The sequence below is a fragment of the Anoplopoma fimbria genome, chromosome 1 (genome assembly GCF_027596085.1).
Source record: "Anoplopoma fimbria isolate UVic2021 breed Golden Eagle Sablefish chromosome 1, Afim_UVic_2022, whole genome shotgun sequence".
Lineage (NCBI taxonomy): Eukaryota > Metazoa > Chordata > Actinopteri > Perciformes > Anoplopomatidae > Anoplopoma > Anoplopoma fimbria.
In genome coordinates this window covers 3,833,746-3,854,836 of record NC_072449.1, presented here as the reverse complement: position 1 = coordinate 3,854,836, position 21,091 = coordinate 3,833,746, and the positions used below count along the sequence as shown (strand labels likewise).

The 21,091-nt window shown below is 39.2% G+C and overlaps 2 protein-coding genes across 2 annotated transcripts in view; both read left to right on the top strand.

Annotated features, from left to right (window-relative positions):
* Nucleotides 1–8,461, top strand: part of psmd2 (proteasome 26S subunit ubiquitin receptor, non-ATPase 2) — an 11,301-nt gene extending 2,840 nt beyond the window's left edge. The window contains exons 5-21 of the mRNA XM_054621659.1: nucleotides 50–274; nucleotides 367–525; nucleotides 763–907; nucleotides 1,322–1,382; nucleotides 1,583–1,729; nucleotides 1,887–1,993; nucleotides 2,434–2,561; nucleotides 3,225–3,312; nucleotides 3,407–3,569; nucleotides 4,409–4,510; nucleotides 4,694–4,845; nucleotides 4,966–5,049; nucleotides 5,766–5,934; nucleotides 6,783–6,877; nucleotides 6,981–7,107; nucleotides 7,228–7,346; nucleotides 7,715–8,461. Of these exons, the coding sequence (XP_054477634.1) occupies nucleotides 50–274; nucleotides 367–525; nucleotides 763–907; nucleotides 1,322–1,382; nucleotides 1,583–1,729; nucleotides 1,887–1,993; nucleotides 2,434–2,561; nucleotides 3,225–3,312; nucleotides 3,407–3,569; nucleotides 4,409–4,510; nucleotides 4,694–4,845; nucleotides 4,966–5,049; nucleotides 5,766–5,934; nucleotides 6,783–6,877; nucleotides 6,981–7,107; nucleotides 7,228–7,346; nucleotides 7,715–7,897 (2,254 nt within the window). The 3' untranslated portion in view covers nucleotides 7,898–8,461. The remainder of the gene's footprint in view (nucleotides 1–49; nucleotides 275–366; nucleotides 526–762; nucleotides 908–1,321; nucleotides 1,383–1,582; nucleotides 1,730–1,886; nucleotides 1,994–2,433; nucleotides 2,562–3,224; nucleotides 3,313–3,406; nucleotides 3,570–4,408; nucleotides 4,511–4,693; nucleotides 4,846–4,965; nucleotides 5,050–5,765; nucleotides 5,935–6,782; nucleotides 6,878–6,980; nucleotides 7,108–7,227; nucleotides 7,347–7,714) is intronic.
* A 2,552-nt stretch (nucleotides 8,462–11,013) lies between these two features.
* Nucleotides 11,014–21,091, top strand: part of LOC129098032 (eukaryotic translation initiation factor 4 gamma 1-like) — a 39,860-nt gene continuing 29,782 nt past the window's right edge. Inside the window, 6 exon segments of the mRNA XM_054607014.1 lie at nucleotides 11,014–11,122; nucleotides 17,627–17,679; nucleotides 17,872–17,952; nucleotides 17,955–17,986; nucleotides 18,667–18,753; nucleotides 20,391–20,423. Coding sequence (XP_054462989.1) covers nucleotides 17,874–17,952; nucleotides 17,955–17,986; nucleotides 18,667–18,753; nucleotides 20,391–20,423 — 231 coding nt within the window. The 5' untranslated portion in view covers nucleotides 11,014–11,122; nucleotides 17,627–17,679; nucleotides 17,872–17,873.

Sequence of the window (21,091 nt, the reverse complement as noted above, 5' to 3'; positions counted from 1 at the left end):
ATTCAAAACAGAAAATGTTAATATTTTCTTTCTATCTGTTGTCGTCCAGGCACTTGGCCGGTGAGGTGGCCAAGGAGTGGCAGGAGGTGGAGGAGAACGACAAGACGCAGCAGGAGACGCTGCTGAAACTAGTGAGGGAGATCGTCCCCTACAACATGGCCCACAATGCCGAGCACGAGGCATGCGACCTGCTGATGGAGATCGAGAGGCTGGAAATGCTGGAGGACTACATCGACGAGAACGCCTACAGCAAAGTCTGCCTGTACCTCACTAGGTATGTTCAGTTTTTTTCCAAACATTTCAAAGAATTAAGACTTTTTGAAATGTTCCCATTTCATCTCTGAACTTTCCTCGTTGCTCCTCCAGCTGTGTGAGTTACGTCCCCGAGCCCGAAAACTCTGCTCTGCTGAGAAGCTCCCTGAACATCTTCAGGAAGTTCAACCGTTACCCAGAAGCCCTGCGCCTGGCTCTGATGCTCAACGACGTGGAGCTGGTAGAAAACATCTTCACATCCTGCAAAGACATGTAAGCAGGACAAAAAACACTTTGTCTAGAGCACATTAGATGGTAATGGTTACGATAAAAGGTATTAAGCTATCAAGGTAAAAAGGATTGGGTCCAAATTTTCCCAGTATATCCTTTTTGTTTTTGATTTCTGTTGACCCTTTTCATATATGCTCTCCTCTCTCCTTGTGATGAAATGCCTGCTGTGTCATAGCGGCTGCTGTATGAAAAAAACAAACTCCCCTTTTTGCCTCACAGAGTAATCCAGAAGCAGATGGCCTACATGCTGGGTCGCCATGGCATGTTCCTGGAGCTCAATGAGGACGTGGAGGACTACGAGGACTTGACGGAGATCATGTCCAACGTGCAGCTCAACAGCAACTTCTTGGCGCTGGCCAGAGAGGTAAGAGAGAGGAGGAGGAGGTGGGAAAAACAAAGAGAGAAATGAATGCAGAGACATCAGAGATTTAACTTTTTGTTAGGTTAAGTCGAACAACTAGATAAAAGTACAAGTCAGTGTTTTCAAAATGCCATGAATGTTTATTCAGACACATTTGTAAAGCTTGAAACATTTTTTATTTTCTTGGCTGCTGATGAGTCACTTCTAGGGCTGCATGACAAAGGTCTGAGATATTAGACTGAAAAAAATCTAATTTTAGACTTCTGTTGAGCACCTGGTGGTTAACTTAACATGTACAGCGTACACCAGCGAGATGATGCTGGAAGGCTTTTACTGGGAAGCTGCTGCAGGCATGTGATAACATGACTCAACACATTTCATCTTTTATTCATAACACACTCGTCTTCCCCTCCCCAGTTGGACATCATGGAACCAAAAGTCCCAGATGACATCTACAAAACACACCTGGAAAACAACAGTGAGTCGTGTGTGTGTGCGTGTGTGTGTTGTTTAGTTTTAGTATTGGGTGGTAAAAGAGACGTTTAAATCAGTCTAGATCAGGGCATTATCTAATGTTAAAATAAGAATAGCTGCTGTGTTTTGTGATTTACTGGCTCCTGTTCTAAGTGACCTGTATATAACTTGTGTTTTATTGATTGACTTTGTTCTGTTTGACAGGGTTCGGAGGCAGTGGCTCCCAGGTGGACTCTGCTCGTATGAACTTGGCCTCCTCCTTCGTGAACGGCTTCGTCAACGCCGCCTTCGGACAGGACAAGCTGCTCACAGACGACGGCAACAAATGGCTGTACAAGAACAAGGACCACGGTATAAGAAAACAAAATGCAGTAGTAGTAGTAGTATCTAACAGGCCCTGTAGCTAAAATACTCACCAGACTTTTCTTTACGTTAGTCTCAAAGTGGCTAATATATTTACATTTCTATTTGTTTACTTGTTGACTAAAGACGATATAAATGTCCTCAGGTATGTTGAGCGCTGCAGCCTCCCTCGGTATGATCCTGCTGTGGGACGTGGACGGAGGTCTGACCCAGATCGACAAATATCTCTATTCCTCTGAGGACTACATCAAGGTAAACATGCTTATTTTGAATCTGAACAGTTTCTTAATGAGGTACTTTACACACCATTAGTTTAGGAAAGTTAGTAAGTTAACTGAATCTATTATATTGACTAGATTGCAACTCTTCTGACAATATTTCTTCCAGACTGAGTTTTGAATTTGACTCTCTGATCTATTATTCTTCCCAGTGAAACCGTAGTTATAGCGTCTTTAGCTTCTGTACAGTGACATATTTCCCAGTGAAACAGAATATTCAAGCGGTGTACAGTAATGAGTGATATTCTGACAATCTCATAATATCAGACTGGATATAAATTTTAGATTTTGAATATTGTAATATAGCAGAAGTGTTGTATTTTCCTGGGTTTAAAGTCTGCATTACAGCCAAGTAACACCTGCTTTCTCTCTCTCTCTCTCCCTCTCACTCTCTCTCTCTCTCTGTGTGTGCAGTCTGGTGCTCTCCTGGCTTGTGGCATCGTCAACTCAGGTGTGAGGAACGAATGTGACCCGGCCCTCGCTCTGCTCTCTGACTACGTCCTCCACAACAGCAACATCATGAGGATAGGAGCCATCTTTGGGTGAGCAGAATATTCACAAGCAGAAAGTTAAACACTAAAGCATAATGAAAATAGTCTAGGATATATATAGATATATAGATAGATAGAGGTAACTGGCTTGTTAAATGGACAGTTCACCCCAAAATGAAAATACATATTTTTCCTCTTACTTGTAGTGCTATTTATGAATCTAGATTGTTTTGGCGTGAGATGAGTGTTATCTGAGGTATCGGCTGTAGAGATGTCTGCCTTCTCTCCAGTATAATTGTACTATATGGCATTTGGTTGGTGATGCTCAAAATGCCAAAAAGATATATTTTCAAAAAACTCAACAGCAATGACCTTTCCAGAGATCATGACCTGGTAACTTTTACGATCTTTACACAAATCTTTTTGTGAGAATTTCTTGTAGGAACTTGTTTCTTTTTACCAAATTACATCCATCAAACATATCACGTGTAGTTGAGTAGAAAGAAAATAGTCCCTTCATAAAACTGCTCACAACAAGATCTGTGGATTAAAAATAGCATAACAAGTTAGAGGAAAAATATGTATTTTTGATTTGGGGGATATCTTAAGTTGTGTTTCTTGTACTGCTGTTAACACTAGAGTCTCTTTGGGTATCGTTAAAGTTTGATCTTACACATCATGTCTGTGTCCTGATCCTGGTCTCCTTGGTTTCAGGCTGGGCCTGGCCTACGCCGGCTCCAACCGCGAAGACGTCCTGTCTCTGCTTCTCCCCGTCATGGGAGACTCCAAATCCAGCATGGAGGTATGGATGTGTGTTTTAATGTTAAAAGGCTCTTCTAAAGCCACATCTGATGAGCAGTTTAGCAACATTCAAACGTGTACGTTTGGGTCTCCAGGTGGTCGGGGTGACGGCGCTGGCGTGCGGCATGATCGCAGTAGGATCTTGTAACGGAGACGTGACCTCCACCATCGTCCAGACCATCATGGAGAAGAGCGAGACGGAGCTGAAGGACACATACGCCCGCTGGTTGCCTTTGGGCCTGGGACTCAACCACTTGGGTAAGCAAATTACTAACCACAATAATAAATAGACACTGTTCAAAACAGTGCGACAGAGAGTTGCGGTCGCAATATTTGATGTGAGAGCTTTTACTAAACCGTTTTTTTGGTCTAGATCTATTTAAGAGGCAAATTCAGGGATCATTTATTGTCATTCTGCAACACAGGGTTGCACAACAAAATTCAATAGTAGCCGAGTGCATTTATATTACACAAAAACAATTTTTTTGAATTTGCGTCAGGACGAATGTAAACAGCAGTAACACAAACACTGGTGAATTTTCTGGGCACAGAATACGACCATCATATTAACATAAAAAATGTGATATCGGGGAAACGTCGTCCATCATCTTTGACTGGGTTTGCACCAAGCATCATTGACGTAAACACACAGTGCACCTACTCTTGTCCTAACGGAGTAATGTGCTCTGTCCTGCTGTTAAACCGTCAAGTGCAGCTTGAAACGAGATGAACGATGGAGTCGGGTCTCTGTGAAGATGTGGGCTCCAAAAGTCTTATTTCATCCATCTTATTTTCCTGTGACCAGACATCAGCTAGGAGCAGGCTGGGTAGTGAAGGAAGATGCCATGGGGGGGGGTGATATTCTCGGAGGCTGCTGCACTTCATCAAATCCTTGCATTTCCTTCTGCGATGTTGACGAGTGCAGTCTGTCAAACGCCATACATGCTCCAGTAATAAAGACAAAGAGACAACGAAGTAAAACAAAAATGTAGCGTAGTTCATCGGAGCTAGATGCCGTTATCACTGTATTTGTTTCTTCCCTTCTCTTGTAAAATAGCTGCTGTAACTTTTCTGTTTGTGTTTTTCTCTTTCAACAGGTAAAGGAGAGGCGATTGAGACGACCCTGGCAGCTCTGCAGGTTGTGCCCGAACCTTTCCGCAGCTTTGCCAACACACTAGTGGATATCTGCGCATATGCAGGTCAGTCTCATAGTTCTGTCTTACAGCTATTTCCAAATGTATTTAGTTGTTTGTGCACATGCAGATATCCATCCCTCAATCTCTGCATTTATTCACTTCTGTATAAGCCAACCAGATGCAGATCTATCTGAAGTGCTGATTAAATCTTCCATGACTCACTGTAATAATTTGCCTCCATCTCAGGATCTGGAAATGTGCTGAAGGTGCAGCAGCTTCTCCACATCTGCAGTGAACACTACGAAGCCAAGGAGAAGGAAAAGGAGGAGGACAAGGACAAGAAGGATAAGAAGGACAAAGACAAGAAGGAGACTGCTGCTGACATGGGCTCCCACCAGGTACACAACTAACTCTTTACCATGATTATCCTAAAACATCAACTATTTGTCAATATTTCTTCTCTATTTAGTAGTTTATTTATCAGCTACGTTATGGATGCTTTAATGTTTTCCTCTCAGGGTGTTGCTGTTCTTGGCATTGCCCTGATTGCCATGGGAGAGGAGATCGGTTCTGAGATGGCCCTGCGAACATTTGGACATCTGGTCAGTAGCACTGCTGTCACGTTTCTATTCTGTTGTTATTTTCGTTAACCTTTAATGCATCGGTGCAAACTCCTCAGGGTGGAAAAAGTGACAAAGATGTGCATTTAAAGTTGAATTTACAATGAGGATAAAGGAAATACCCAAAATAGAATTCTTGTAATCCGACTGTTAAAAATGAACAGTTTGGGGTACTTCCTGTTCAGGCTACTTCCTGTACTACAAGGCAGACGGGGGCACCAAACAATACACACTTCTCTCACACAAATCAAACAAATACCTATTGTGGGTTTTCAAGTTCTCTCCAAAAGTTGTCACCCCTTTGCTGAATAAGTTATTATCCTTCATCTCACCACCTTTCATCTCTTATTCTTTTGATCTTCTGTCCTCTGACTCTGTTCAAAAAGAGACTTTATTATCTGGTTGTCTTGACCTAGCAGTCCAACCCACCATATTTCCATTCTTTTGATCCACATGACATCATCCGTACTTTTGATCCTGGTCCATATATGTTCTCATCTGTCCATACTCTGTTCTTACTCATCCTGAAGTCTTCAATATATCACACTAAGATCATCACATAAAGCATTGTGTCATACTGGAGTGTGAATAAGGCAATCGAAACAATTAGAGCCAAATGTTTGTCCTCTCTTGGTCTTTGCATAATGTATGTACCCTGTATTAAACTCTCTTCGTGTCTCTGTGTTCCCATTCACCAGCTGCGTTACGGTGAGCCCACCCTGAGGCGAGCGGTGCCTCTTGCCCTGGCCCTCATCTCCGTGTCCAACCCTCGTTTGAACATCTTGGACACCCTCAGCAAGTTCTCCCACGATGCCGACCCCGAGGTGTCACACAACTCCATCTTCGCCATGGGCATGGTGGGCAGCGGTAAGTCTGGTTCTAGTTTCATTCATAACATTAACATTTGAATTCTAAACCAAGATTTGAATTCGGCGCATGCTACACTAATATTATTAGTAATAAACTATTATATAATTTATGTCAGTGGTGGCACATAGGATAATTCTTGACTTGTGTGAACGTTTCCAGTAACTGGAGAGTGAAAAGATAGATCATAATTGATTATAATCATTTCCAAAGCTCACAAGATGTTTTTTTTATCTAATGAAATATTCTTCTTCATTTCATGTTTGTTGGCATTTAGCCTTTAAAAAAAACAACATTTTCACTCCAATCAAAAAAGGTCCTTGCTTGCTTCACACACTGACGGGTTCTATTCATTATAGAATCGTGTTTTAATAAATAAAACGAGAGAGACTAACTCATTTAATCTGACAAACCACTGTATTCAAATGGAGGATCATGTTTAAGGATTTTAAAAAGAAATATAGGGTGATGATGTTATAAAACATGGTGACAGACTTGGGTAGCTTCATTGGAAAACCTCAAAAGAAGCTTTTAATATAAAGAATAATGACATTTGATATTGACAACACTAAGTCAAAATGGAAGTATCGAATTTAGTTTAAAAAATACAGCCTACAGTATAAAATATTAACCCACTTATTTTAAATTTCATTAAAGAAAAACGGAAAGAAAAAATACAATGCTGTCACAGACTTGCAGTTTTTCCACTAGAAATATTGAATATAATCCATTGAATAACTGAACATGGTCATTTTCTCGATGATGCTCAATGTTCCCTCTTACAGTGGCCTCTAGTGTTAACTTCCTCAGCATAGTCAACAGGCTCTTCATCTTTTCCATTTCCTCAGGCACAAATAACGCCCGTCTGGCCGCCATGCTGCGGCAGCTGGCCCAGTATCACGCCAAAGACCCGAACAATCTCTTCATGGTCCGACTGGCTCAGGTGGGTGGCGACACAAAAGGCACTCTGTGTTTAAAGAGTGATCTTTAAATCTGCGCGTGTCTGTACGACCGCCTGTTGACTCGGCGTGTTTGTGCCTCCACAGGGTCTGACTCACCTGGGCAAAGGCACACTGACTCTCTGTCCCTACCATAGCGACCGGCAGCTGATGAGTCAGGTCGCCGTGGCCGGACTGCTCACCGTGCTCGTCTCCTTCCTCGACGTCAAGAACAGTGAGTTCACTCTCCTCCTGCTGCTTCCACACACACACACTTAACATTGTCCATTTTGTGTTTTTTTATAATCCAATATTTGTATTCCATCAGTGTTAATATCCCCTCTTGTGTTCACAGTCATCCTGGGCAAATCTCACTACATTCTCTACGGGCTGGTAGCAGCCATGCAGCCACGTATGCTGGTCACCTTCGATGAGGAGCTACGACCGCTGCCGGTGTCTGTCAGAGTGGGACAGGTGAAGCCAAAAAAAATTAATACAAATAGTGTGATCCGCATATTTGTAGAAATTCAGCTTTCAAAACTTCTCAGTTTTTAAATTTTTGGGACATTTGCTTTCTTGCTGAGATTGAGATGAGAAGATCAATGCCGCTTTCATGTCCGTTTGATATGAAGCTGGAGCCAGTTAGCTTACATTCTTCTGCTTCATATCTAACAGACAAATATGAGAATGATATCAGTCTTCTCATCTAATTCGCCACAGGGATCTTAATAAGCGTGTTTCCAAAAAGCTTTTCATCCAATATAAATATGCAGAAGTGATGGAGAAGCTATGGAACGTTATGAAAATGGCTGCTTTAACATGTTTGTTCGATTTGTCTCCAGGCTGTCGATGTCGTCGGCCAGGCAGGAAAGCCAAAGGCCATCACAGGTTTCCAGACCCACACCACGCCGGTGCTGCTCGCTCACGGAGAGAGGGCCGAGCTGGCCACGGAGGAGTACCTCCCCGTCACCCCCATCCTGGAGGGCTTTGTCATCCTCCGCAAGAACCCCAACTACGAAACCTAGACTGAATCATTCTCGCCGGCCTCTGCCCCCCTCTGTGTGTGTGTTTAAGGGTAGCCCTCCATTGGCTCTTTGCAGTTGTTATATTTAGTAGTGTACTGCATGGCTGAAAAGAGCGAGGCAGGTCTATCCTTCTTCCTCGCTGTGTCTTCTCTCTGCCGTCTGTGACCCACAGCTCCAAAAAAAATGGATGGTTGGGTTCTGGTTAATTGGATTGGGATGACACAGGGAGGCTCAAACTGGGACCTTTTCCACTCTACATAGATGGTTTCCTCATTGCCCTCATTTTGATCCACCTCTCCCTCATGCACTGAACCAGCTGTCTGACTGACCTGAGGCCAGTTCAAAAAGTGGGGAAAAGTTCACCGGTTCAGTAAATCAATTAACAACCGCTCAGTCGGCGTCATCTTTTGTAATAAGAGCATTCAAAAGTATGTATTCATCATCATCGTCATCATCATCACCTTTTTTGCTTCTGTTTTTATTTGTATTTTTTGGGTTTTTGTTACAGTACTGTAAAAGGTTGAATCAAAAATAAAAACTCAGACCCACGTGGTGGAAATGTGACGGCTGTGTGTTGAGTGGATTTATGTTCAAAGGATGTCGTGGCGGGTTTATTATAATTTACACAAACTCACGTACTGTCATTCAAATTAATAAGGCTGCAGGTTCTCCACAAGGAGGCGCTGTTTAGCATTATCAGCTCCACTAAGGGGAAATATAAGTCATGGAAATTTAAACATCCATGTACATATTTATAGTGAAAAGCAATACATGTGACATTTATTTTATTTTTCTGCGCTTCCGAGATGTCTGCTACATATCTATTAGCTGTAATAAGTTAATAAAATGTTTCTAAACATAAGTAAAATATTAACAACTAACTTCCAGTTGATATTAAATACTCAAGAAGGGCTGCAATTAGGCTTTATGCCTGAGATATATATATATATATATATATATATAGACAAATATTAGTTTATTGTATAATCTTCATTGGAGCACTTTTGACCTGCATGAGCCTGCTTTCTAGATAGATATTCCTTTATTGATCTCCATGGGGGAAATGCGGGTGTTGCAGCAGCTCAAGTACAGAGTAAACAGATTAAGATAATACATTAAATATATTATACAATAAAATAAAAATAAAAATACCTTAAAGCTTTAGTGTACTTAAATTACACTATTTTATTATTGATCTTTCAAGGCCATGAGTTTGCAAATTTTAAATAAGGTTTAAGCCAGAGTCCAGATCCATCCTCTGACAATTCTTTTTAAATATTTTCTTTTCATCTTAATTATATATATTTTATTATGAAATGTATATAATTATTTAAACTATAATAATGGTCCCATTTGTGGCTCATTTACAATTTAACAATCATTCTGTTTCATTGTATAGATGATTTAATTTAAGTCAAATTAAATTTTCCCTATTTTTATCTGCATTTCAACCAAAGTTTAAATGTATTTATGGTTAATTTTTTTAAATATATTTTCTCTATCATATTTATGTATATTTAACAATAATTCTGTATCATTGTACAGGTGATTTAATATAAGTCAAATTAAATTTCCCCTATTTTTATCTGCATGAAAAAAATGTGAAAATGTTTAATTTTTTATTAAATATATTTATGGTCAATTTTAAAAATATTTTTCTTTATCATAATTAGATATATTTAATTATGAAATGTGTATTTATATATATTTAACAATATATTTAACAATATATTTAACAATCATTCTGTGTCATTGTGCAGGTGATTTAATATAAGTCAAATTAAATGTTCCACTATTTTTATCTGCATGAAAAAAATATGAAAATGTTTTTTTTTTTCAAAAAAATTAAATATATTTATGGTTGATTTATTAAATAGTTTTTCTTTATCATAATTAGATCTTATTATGAAATGTATATTTATATATATTTAACAATCATTCTGTATCATTGTATAGGTGATTTAATATAAGTCAAATTAAATTTCACTATTTTCATCTGCATTTTTTCAACCAAAGTTTAAATATATTTATGGTTAATTTTTTTAATATATTTTCTTTATCATAATTATATATATTTTATTATGAAATGTATATAATTATTTTATAATATCCCATTTGTTTAATTACAATCATTCTGTATCATTGTGCAGGTGATTTAATATAAGTCAAATTAAATTTCCCCTATTTTTATATGCATGAAAAAAATGTGAAAATGCATAAAAAAAATTAAAATATATTTATAGTTAATTATTTTAAACATGAAAAGCCCGTCAACCAAAGTTTAAATGTATTTATGGTTAATTTTTAAAATATATTTTCTCTGTCATATTTATATATATTTAACAATCATTCTGTGTCATTGTGCAGGTGATTTAATATAATTCAAATTATATTTATATATATATATTTAATTATGAAATGTATATTTATATATATTTAACAATAATTCTGTCTCATTGTACAGGTGATTTAATCACAATTAAAGTCAAATTAAATTTTCCCCTATTTTTATCTGCATGACAAAAATGGGAAAATGGGATTAAAATTTAAATATTTGAATTTAATTTATATTATTTTTTAAAAATCTATCATATTTATATATATTTTCATTTTATCATAATTATATATATTTAATTATGAAATTTGGGATTATATATTTTAACAATATATTTAACAATATATTTAACAATCATTCTGTATCATTGTACAGGTGATTTAATATTAAGTCCACTATTTTTCAAATTAAATGTTCCACTATTTTTTATCTGCATAACAAAATCATTTGAAAATAAGTCAAATTAAATTTCCCCTATTTTTTTTAAAATGATATTTATAGTTAATTTTTTTAATATATTTTCTTTATCATAATTATATATATTTAATTATGAAATGTATATTTATATATATTTAACAATCATTCTGTATCATTGTGCAGGTGATTTAATATAAGTCAAATTAAATTTCCACTATTTTTATCTGCATGAATTTTTTTTTTAAATGCTTTAAAAAAAATTAAATATATTTATAGTAAATGATTTCAAACATAAAAAGCCCGTCGTCCACACGCAAACACAATAAAGATTCCACCGCCGCTCCGACGTCAGAGGCCCGCTGCGTCACCGCGTCACGCATCACGTGACTGGATTTACCGGAAGTAGTTCTCTACCGGCTTCCGGGAGAAGATTTTTCCGTCCGTCCGGCTTCTGCGGACTCAAGGAGAGAAAGGTAACGCCGCGGTCCCGAGCCTAAAAGCTTATCAAAACGGTCGAAACGTAAGACAAACACCACGTAGTTGTTACAGAGACACTCCAGCGGGGACAGTCGAGTATTTATATCCTAAAAACAGAAACATCTGGAGCGACTTTCCGCAGCTGTTCCCGCTGTGTTTTCACGGATTAGCCGGCTAGCTCGCTGTTAGCATCCCCCATGCTAACAGCGACGTGGGTGTTCTTTCTTCACTTTAGCATAGCATAGGCTAGCATGCTAGCATGGGAGGTATCTCTCTCTCTCTCTCTCTCTACAAACACGCCAGTGACGTTTTAGAAGGTGAAATGACGTCACAGTGTTGTTGTTGTTAACGCCGGGGAAACGTGGGTTTTTTGTGCTAGCCTTAGCTTTAGCCTTAGCCTAGCCTAGCAGCTAAAGTAGCTAAGCTAACAGGAGGTTAAACCATGTGTGTGTGTGTGTGTGTGTGTGTGTGTGTGTTCCAGGAAGTGAAAGTGATGAAGCTTCTGTTGTGTGTGGTTGCAAAATGTTGTTTTATTTTGGGTATAAAGTGTGTGTGTGTGTGTGTGTGTGTGTGTGACATGTTGCAGCTTTAACATGTGTGTGTATGTTTGTGTGTGTGTGTGTGTGTGTGACAGGGCAGGACAGCTGTTTTGCACCCTGTGACACCTTCACGTAAAAGGCCCTGCAGAGTCAGCTGACAGCCCCTCCCTCCTCCTCCTCCCTCCCATGTTAGAAGCATGTTAGAAGCATGTGTACTCATGTTATGCATCAATGAACAGGAGATCTGCACAGGTGGTGGCTGCAAAAGATCAGGTGTTCTCCTTGTCACGACACACTGCTGCTGTGTGTGTTTTATATATATATATATCTGTGGTTTATGGTTAATAATGCATAATATTGCTGGTTCATCAGATGCATGCTGAGGCGTGGCTGCCATGGAAGCCGGGCAGCATCGCGCCAATAGCATGAGGAAAGACCACGTGGTTAGAAAAAAAAAAAAAAAAAAAAAGAGAATCCAGATTGGGGCCTAGCACAGTGAGCAACATGGCTGCACAGCACACTGCAGCACTAGGGTGTGTTTTGGGGTGACCGAGGGTTTGATATGTGTGTGTGTTTGTGTGCAATCCAATGTTAATAACTGTGTGTGTGTGTGTGTGTGTGTGTGTGTGTGTGTGTGTGAGTGTGTGTAGACAGGCAGACACGCCCCTGTGTCAAAGCAAAAGTGTGACACATGGCGTTTTACCAGTGGGAAGTGAGCATTGAGCACTGTGGTATTGATGGTTTAGAGGGAGACATTGCTGGTATTTGCATTTATTCTGCAGGATGGTGGTGTTAAAGGATGCAGACATGAGAATGTGGGTCCAAAATAATGCAGATATTGTTCTTTTAACCCACATCTTTGGTTATCTACAAACATTCATTTTTGATTATCATTCACCTTCCTCGTAGCACTTATTGCATTCGTATTAGTTGTTGCACTTATTGAATTCGTATTCGTTTACTGCACTTATCCTATTCGTATTAGTTTGTTGCACTTATTGTATTCGTATTAGTCTGTTGCAATTATTGTTTTCGTAGTATTTTGCCTCTGCACTATACTTTTGCTCTGGTTTATGCTTTAAGATGCTTGTTTAAGAAAGGAGATGCACTTATGACTTCTGGTGACTAGTAGTTCTCTTGAATACCTATGTTGAATACACTTCCTGTAAGTCTCTTTGGATAAAAGCGTCTGCTAAATGACTGTAATGTAATGTAATGTAATTCATCATCCCAGGAGAGTATGACGCAGTGATCTCAAATATGCTGTTTAGTCAGATAGAAATGAATGAATGAACGAGTAGTATAAGTGCAACAGCAGGACTCATGCATGATGTGTGTGTGAGCCAAGCTGTCACAATTTGCCTGACATAAGGACGCTACTGAGCTTCCTGTCGGGGAATCTTGAAAGCAGAGAGTCTGGGTGTGTGGGTTTTGGCAGAATGGGTAGTTAGCCAGGAGAGTATGGGAGGGGAGGCTGGGCAGGAGAGGACAGGCTGTGATGGCGTGTTGCTTCATGGAGCTGAACGTTCACAGCCTGTACATCCTTCTCAAGTCCACACCCACATTTCCTGATAAGTGCTTTGGCTCTTCTCTGCAAAAGTCGGTGAACTTGAATGTAGTCTGAATTTGTTGCAGACTGTGTTTGTCCTGTCTAGAAAGGGAGCACCAAAAACCTTTTCTGTTTTACACAACAGGCATGTGTTTGTACCTTTTCTCCTTTTCTTGTGTGCAACATTTGGAGCATTTTGTGTCACTGGGTTACTACCACATCCAATGCAGGGCTCTGTAACATGCAAATAATGTCATCAGAGCCTAAGTATTCCTTAAAAATATCCATGTGCAATGTATATTATGACACTTGCAGAGTATTTTGAAATCTGCAGTAGACCACAAAGATAAGGCCAGTGACTCATGAATGTTTTTTTTATTCGACGACTTCCCCGAGCAGTAAAATTTGCTTCGCCCTAGATAGTATCAGGGACTAGGCCTTTTTCAGTAAGCAGTTAAATAGGTTCTTGAACTTGAGCTAGATTAGGCTTTAGCTTTGGGCTATGGCTGGGGCTATAGTTAGGGATAGAACAGGGCTAGATTTGTTGTGGAGACTGGGGCTAAAGGAAGGCTTAGTTTGGTCTAAAGCTGAGGTGAGATGATGTCTAGATTTTGTGTGGAGATTGTGGCTAGAGGAAGGCTAGGTTAGGCCCAGACCTGTGGTTTGAGGAGGAGGAGGAGTTTCTGTCCAGAACTGCAACAGTTGCATTTGGTACGGTGAGTCTACACCATGGTGGCTGCAACCACAGACGAATAATAAGAACCGGATATAGCGTCATCGCTAAGCCTTGCTTCCATTACACTGTGGTCATTTACGGTATTGCAGCCCAAAAAAGCATTTTCCCCATAGACTACTATTGTAAAATAGACATCTGTAAAACTGTTGACAGGACTCAAACTCCAATGACTTTTTCTGTTCTGTTTCTGAGGTTTTATATTTGTAAAATCTTCTTTGAGCCAAGTCAAAGTATTTAAAAAATCAGTCTCATCATTAAAATGTAAAGTCTAATGGTGGAGCAGAAACTTGCATGCAACTACTGTGCATATATTAAATGCGCCACATACAGTACCAGTCAAAGGTTTGGACACACCTTCTCATTCAATGGTTTTTCTTTATTTTTATTTTGTTCTACATTGTAGATTAATATTGAAGACATCCAAACTATGAAGGAACACATATGGAATGATGTGGTAAACAAACAAATGCTCAACAAACCAGAATATGTTTTATATTTTACATTCTTCAAAGTAGTTGAATGAGAAGGTGTGTCCAAACTTTTGACTGGTACTGTACATCAGAACTAGAAACCCAGACACTTTTTTTGCCATAAACAATCCTCATTGGACTGAATCGGTGCCACCCAAGTTATTATAATACATCAATAGGCTTCACTCTCTATAGGTGACACGACAGCCAACGTCTTTTACAAATGTCCCCCCCCTCTCCTCCTTAACGTGTAACGGGAGAGCATGCAGGGTTATGATCTCCACAGTGCCGCACATCAGACCGGCTCAGATGACTAAACTATGTGTGATTTGTGGGGTGGAGTAAGGTGGAGAGTGTCTCTTGTATAGTAGTGCTCTAGGGGGCCCTTTCTTTTTTCTTTTCTTTTTTACTGGTTACACTCTGCGGTACTGCAAACTGTTCCCAGGATTTGCACTGATTACTAATTTTCATAAATTCTGCAGACTACAGTGATTGGTGCGGTGCTGATGGGGTGCGTCACCGGCCCAGTAGTTGATTAAGAAGCCGGCCACGTCTCACTAATTAAGGGTAAAGCATCCCTGTGCATATAACGCAATACATGCAGAGAATACCAATAGCCTGGGATTTTCATCTGGCTGTATGAAAACCCCTCCCTCTGTTAGAATCCATTATCTTTACCAGCTGCGACAGTGACAGCTGGTATTTGTTTTCACCTTTTGAGTCTGTGTGTGAGTCATCGAGGGAAAATGTTGTCCTGCATACACCTGCTGAAGAAGGAACTACCCACCGAGGAGGTTTTTCAAGTACTTTGTCAGGTGTTTATTATTTTTCTGTGTCGCAGCTGTGCAAGAAGCTTTACAGAGGTGTAGCTGAGATCATGAAACCAAGGTGGAGTCCCAAGATTCGGGTGCACTATTAATGCCCCTGGTTTCGATTTACCATCCCAGCTGGTGTGATCCTATTGCAAGATGGTCTCTGGTTTTGTCCTCTACTGTTTGTGTCTTCACATAGTCATGGTTACAGCGGTGATTACAACCATCTCTGCAGCGCGATTTCCTCCTCTGTGAAAACACCCAGACTCATCATGACTCAGGCTTTTTACACTGCTGCGTGTGTGGGGGAGAGAGAGGGCGTGTGAGATTCAAGGAAGGGAATATATATGCGTGTGTCTGTGACTGAGATAATGTAGGCCTCAGCTATAAATACCAAATGTGTCACTATTACTAGGACCATATAACGGAAGCAGGATGATTACAGTGGAATCATACTGTGACCCATGGGTCAGTTGGATGAAAAAGGTCTTCCTGGTTGCAGCTCATAGGGTTTGTTCTTTGGATGAGTCTCATTCATTGGAATTTTTATTAATGCCATAAGTGGCCTAATTGAATAGATTGTGTATAAATCAGTTACTTATTCACTGTTATTATTTGTATAACGGCACAGTTTATAAACCTTTGCATGTTGAAGAATGAGTTCAATCGGTTTCTTTGAAATGATAAATAAGAGTACTGCAGATCAGATTTGTACTGATATACAAATTAAAATACCCTAAATTTGAGAATCTCTACGCTGTTTAGTGATAATCCAGAATTACAAAACACTGATATTCAGTATCCTCAGCAGTGGCAAGGAGTTATTTGTGCTGTAAGTAATAAAGTGTCGTCCAAAATGATTAAATGAGAAAGCTTTGAATCATCCGGTGGTTTGGTGATGGACAAAGGCAATGCTGGAGATCATTCAAGTGGTCGGCATCGTGACATAAATGCATATTTCGGTCATTTACCTTTATTTTCCTGACTATATAACCTAGTATTTCCCCTTTTGTGTATTTTGTGGTTCCCTTTCCTCGATGTCTATTTCCTACCTCTGAACAAAGTTAAACATTTGATTCCCTCCTCCAAATATCCAACAAATTCAATTTTAATGCTAACGTTAGAAAGGGGAGGTTATAGCAAATGTTATCAAAAGTCAGATTATTGGTAATTTGTTTGTCCCTCAATCATATCTAAGTTTGCAGTGTTTTGTTCCAAAGAAAATAAATAATTCAAGATATTTTAATTGTAATACATTAACAGTGAAAAATCAAGATTGGAAGCTTGTATGTTGGGAAACAAAACTGTCAGGTGAGCTAGACTCTGTGGGATAAAGTGACTGAGCTACATGTGACTATGACTCATCTGCTGCATTTAATGAAGAACATTTCCTCTAGTAGTGCTTGTGACTAATATCCACCTGGATTAATATCTTACTATTGGATTTAAGGAGGCTCACTGTTTGTTATAGTGCAGTTATGGAGAAACTTAAACCTTCAGGCTATAACTGTAAACTGTTATTCACCACTAATATTTAGTACGATAATTTTTAAGTCTTTTAAGATTGTTTTAACAGATTGGACTGTAACATTTCTGACTTGTAACCTCTGATTTATGCTCTTTTCATACCAGCCTTAAACCCTCTGACCCCCCAGGCCGTTTCAGGGGCATTCCACCTCTCACCTTTTACTCTCCGTGGCCTCGTTTTCATTGCAATATTTAAGTCCTGCACCTCTATTGAAACAGCACAATTATGTCTACAATTGATCTCAATCTATTGAGGCTCCATGTGCTATATATATTAAACTATTTATATTATAACAACGTCTACCTACAACCTCTCTTGTCTTCTCCTATGTCTGTTCAAAGTTTCACTGAGATTTTATAACGTGACTGTTGGTCTCAGCTGAGTTGATTATGGCTTCATAATTGTGCTTAGGAGTGCAGAATTTAATGTTTTTTGCAGGATCTGGTTAGTGCAAACAGATTGATTATTTAGGGCCACATTTTATATGAGACATGTAGAATAAAATGTTTTTGAAGAAATGTCACAATTTTAAGTTTCGATCTTGCTGATTTTTCTACCGAATGTCCCTTACACATGATGTGTTCAGGGACCATTGGGGTCTTGAAATCCGACTTTAGTCTGATTTTTAACAGCTGCTCGCTACGATTAACGGTGTAATTTTTGCGATTTGTTTAAAGAACACATGCTTTATAATTCTGTTTGAGGGTTTTGGGTTTCAAAAGGGTAAATCCCATCTTTTTGGTACATAGACACTTCTTTGGTTGAACAAATGATGTTATTATGGATGCTGTAAAGTCTTTTGAAATGTGCTATTAGCCAATACGTGATCATTGTTAACACGGGTTTTCTTTCTGTCTGTCTTGCAGGAAAAAACGTTCCTCAGTGTAACAACACTTAGGACCTAAAAAGATTCATTAATGTAAGTGAGACCTTTACCAATCCTCCAAATATACTCCACATTCCACTCTGACGTTTCAGCTACACTTTGTTTTACATTGTCACTTCTGTGGTATTTAATGTGACAATTCAGCTTAATTAAAGCTTTTCTTAAATTATTATTATTATTATTATAAGATCAATTTAACCTTCTGTTCTTCTTCTCCTTCCACAGATATGTATGCAGGTCCACATCCGCCTCCCCATGCAGAACTCCATGAAATGAATAAAGCACCACAGCCTCTAACAGGACCCCCTCCAACCCCCACCCTGCCCCCTCCCCCGGCCTGGTAAGGAAGCCCGCTACGCTATAATATTTCAGTCCTGGATGATTTGCAAATGTGGTTTAAAACAACAGGTCCCACAATACTGTGGGGCGGCAAAACAAACTATTGTAGTTTCATTAATGAAGTCAGGCCTTTTGTTACTCGCGGCAATATTTCTGACTGATCCGCCGTCAAAAAATGCAGAAAGATTATTGTCTTAGTGGGTTTTTTAGCTAACTGACGAAGACATTGCACTTCCTTTTATTACTTAATAATTAAAGCTTGTGTTTCCTTTGACTACATCGTCGTAAAAGACAACAAATGTTAAAGTGAAGCTGCAGCAGTTGGAAATGTGTCGTTATCATTCGCAGTAACTTAACACTGCATTTTCTCGGGAATGTTTCCAGACATCCAGTATCGTAAATATCGTATTACAGTACTTCCAACACCATTGGTACACCTCATTCAAAGATAGGGACTTAATGGACATTTATTTAAATTAAAATATTTAAAGAATGCCACTTAAACATCCTGTATTGTCGCTTTTAAGTCATGTTGCTCTACCTCTTTCTCAAAGAAAAATGTCTGATATGACAATGTACCTGTGCACTTGCTGACCACTTATTCACCCTTGCCTTCTCAATCTCTATTCCTCTTTTGTTCCATGTTTACTGCTGCTGCTATCAACTTCCTGTCTCTTGCAGCCCTCATTCCCCCCCGGGCAGCCCCCTTCTGTTGTGTTTGCCACCCCACCGCCTTCACAAATGAACCCAACACCTCAACCCCGACAGGTAGGCCCGCCCCGCTGCTCACCCTACACACACACACACACACACACACACCTACACTGGTGGACTTTGTTCCATTACAGAATACATGAGTTCAGATATTAAATTGGATAGTTTCTTTTGTATAATTACCACTTTTTTCAAATGATTGACAGACGAACCAATCAGGATTAAGCGTTGGAACAGTGTGTGTCTTTTACTTCCTGTTCCACATGTCCCATTGTAAAAACACATTGTACAGTCTCCTGAATCCATCTGTGAATTACTTAGACTGCCTGCATGTCTGTTTGCCTGATTCTCACCAGTTCTGCACCGTTCTTAACCGTCAGTGTCAGCCTGTCCTTCGTACTCTACCTCACAAAGTACCACTGGTTAGTGTGCAACATGTTCACACTGACCTTATCTGTCCGATTTAAACTGTTTTATTCCTTTACACTACTGATTTAATGGAGGAAGTGCATCAGATCCAACTGCATTCGTTGTAAACAATGTATCTTTGTGAAAGTTTGGATTGTTTTGTATTTAGTTTTCTATATATCTATGTATCAATTCCCTCTACTGTCATGATTGGTTAGATTACGTAATTTTTTTTCTCTGTGTTTGAACATTTCTTAAAGTAACATTTCTATATTGTAAATAAATTGGTAGGCAAATGCAGTTTGGTAAACCAATCGAGAAAAAGCAGTTGCTTGGGAAAGTGTGCATGACTGTCAGTTTCAGAAAAGCTAAAACACCTCCTGTTCAACTGTCGGAAATCTGCTTTCCACTGTTCTCCGACTGTCTGAACAACAGTTTTTATATTAGCTTTGAAAGGGATGATTTGGCTGTTTTTGAAGTGGGTTTGTATGACGTATTTATCCACAGTCTACCTACATTAGAGGTTCGGAGAAACAGACGGCAACGGCACAGGAGCAAAGCAATGCACTGCTGTGGACGAAGGTAGCAGCAAAACCTATTTCAGCCACCTTAAAAAAAAATTGATATCCGGTTAAGTAAACGCTATATTTAGAATATTTTCATTCCTTACTTTGCCGTCAGACTGCTCTTTCTGACGGGAAACCGAAGTCGTTACATCCATCCATGCTCTTATCAAAGCCACAAGACTCCTTTGGTGAATCTGAACCAACCCTTTTAATACACCAAAGTCACCCGCTGACTCAAACAAAACGAGGCGGCGGTAGACCAGCGAGCTCTTTGTTCTGCCAGATAAAATTACTGTTTTTGACAATAAAGTCTTGTGGCCTTGAAGAGAGCATAGATGGATCAAAACTGATTCAGTTCCCTGTCGAAAAAAAGGGTAATTTTGACGCCAAAGTGAAGCAGTGAAAACACTCCAAATATAGTGTGCACTTAAACTGATATTGATTTATTTAAAAAAAAATTAAGATGACTACTTTGATACTGCTGCCTTCTTCCTCAGCAGTAAATTGCTTCTCTCCCTTGTTTCTCTAGAGGCGTACCGACCTTAACATGCTGAAGGTCATACACCGAACACCTCATACAACCCCGATTCAAACTATCTGAATAATCCCTTTAAGTGTGGTTCTAAAAGGTGCAGGACTGGAAGAAGCCTGTCAGTGAAGCATGGATTTGGTGCTTTTTGTCTTTAACCTCTGCCCTGTCTGCCTCTCCTCCTCTAGTTTGCCCCAGGGCCCCGACCTATACACCAACAGGTACTAACAGCGATTCTTACCATGTAACATGTTTTAAGAGATTGAGAGGCTCCAAGGTGTGCTACTAAAAGCACTACACTAATGTCAGGGGATGCTTTTAGGATATATTTATCCATGAAAACTTTCCAGAATTGTTTCCCAAAGTCTTAATGCAACCTAATTTAGAAATGTAAGAGGGAAATTCTTTATATTATGATACCAAACTTCACAGGAAAACCCCAAAGAATATTAATATAGCTTCGTGGCAGAGAGTATTTATACTTACAATGAGTCCTACTATTTCAGAAGAGGTATTTGCATGTATTAATTTACCTACTGTTCATGTGGGAATGTATTTGAATATTAAAATCATGCTTTAGTGAAGGACAGCAGAAGCTAAATTAATTTCCTATTTAGAGGAATGCTTAAAACCCTTTTTCATAAAGCTGTTATCAATAAATGATACGGTTGATGTAAAGAAACTCTTTCTTTGTTGAAAAATTCCAGTCTTCTAGTTCTACTTCTTGAGTTTCAGTCTGCATCTTATTCTAGTTTATTTGGGATTCACTCCTCTACCTATTCTCTGCATGCTGCTTGTGAGTTCACTGCTTGGCTCAGGATGGACATTTTCTGGGTGCTTTGCTAACTGATTGTGGTGCTCTCTCTCTCTCTCTCTCTCTCTCTCTCTC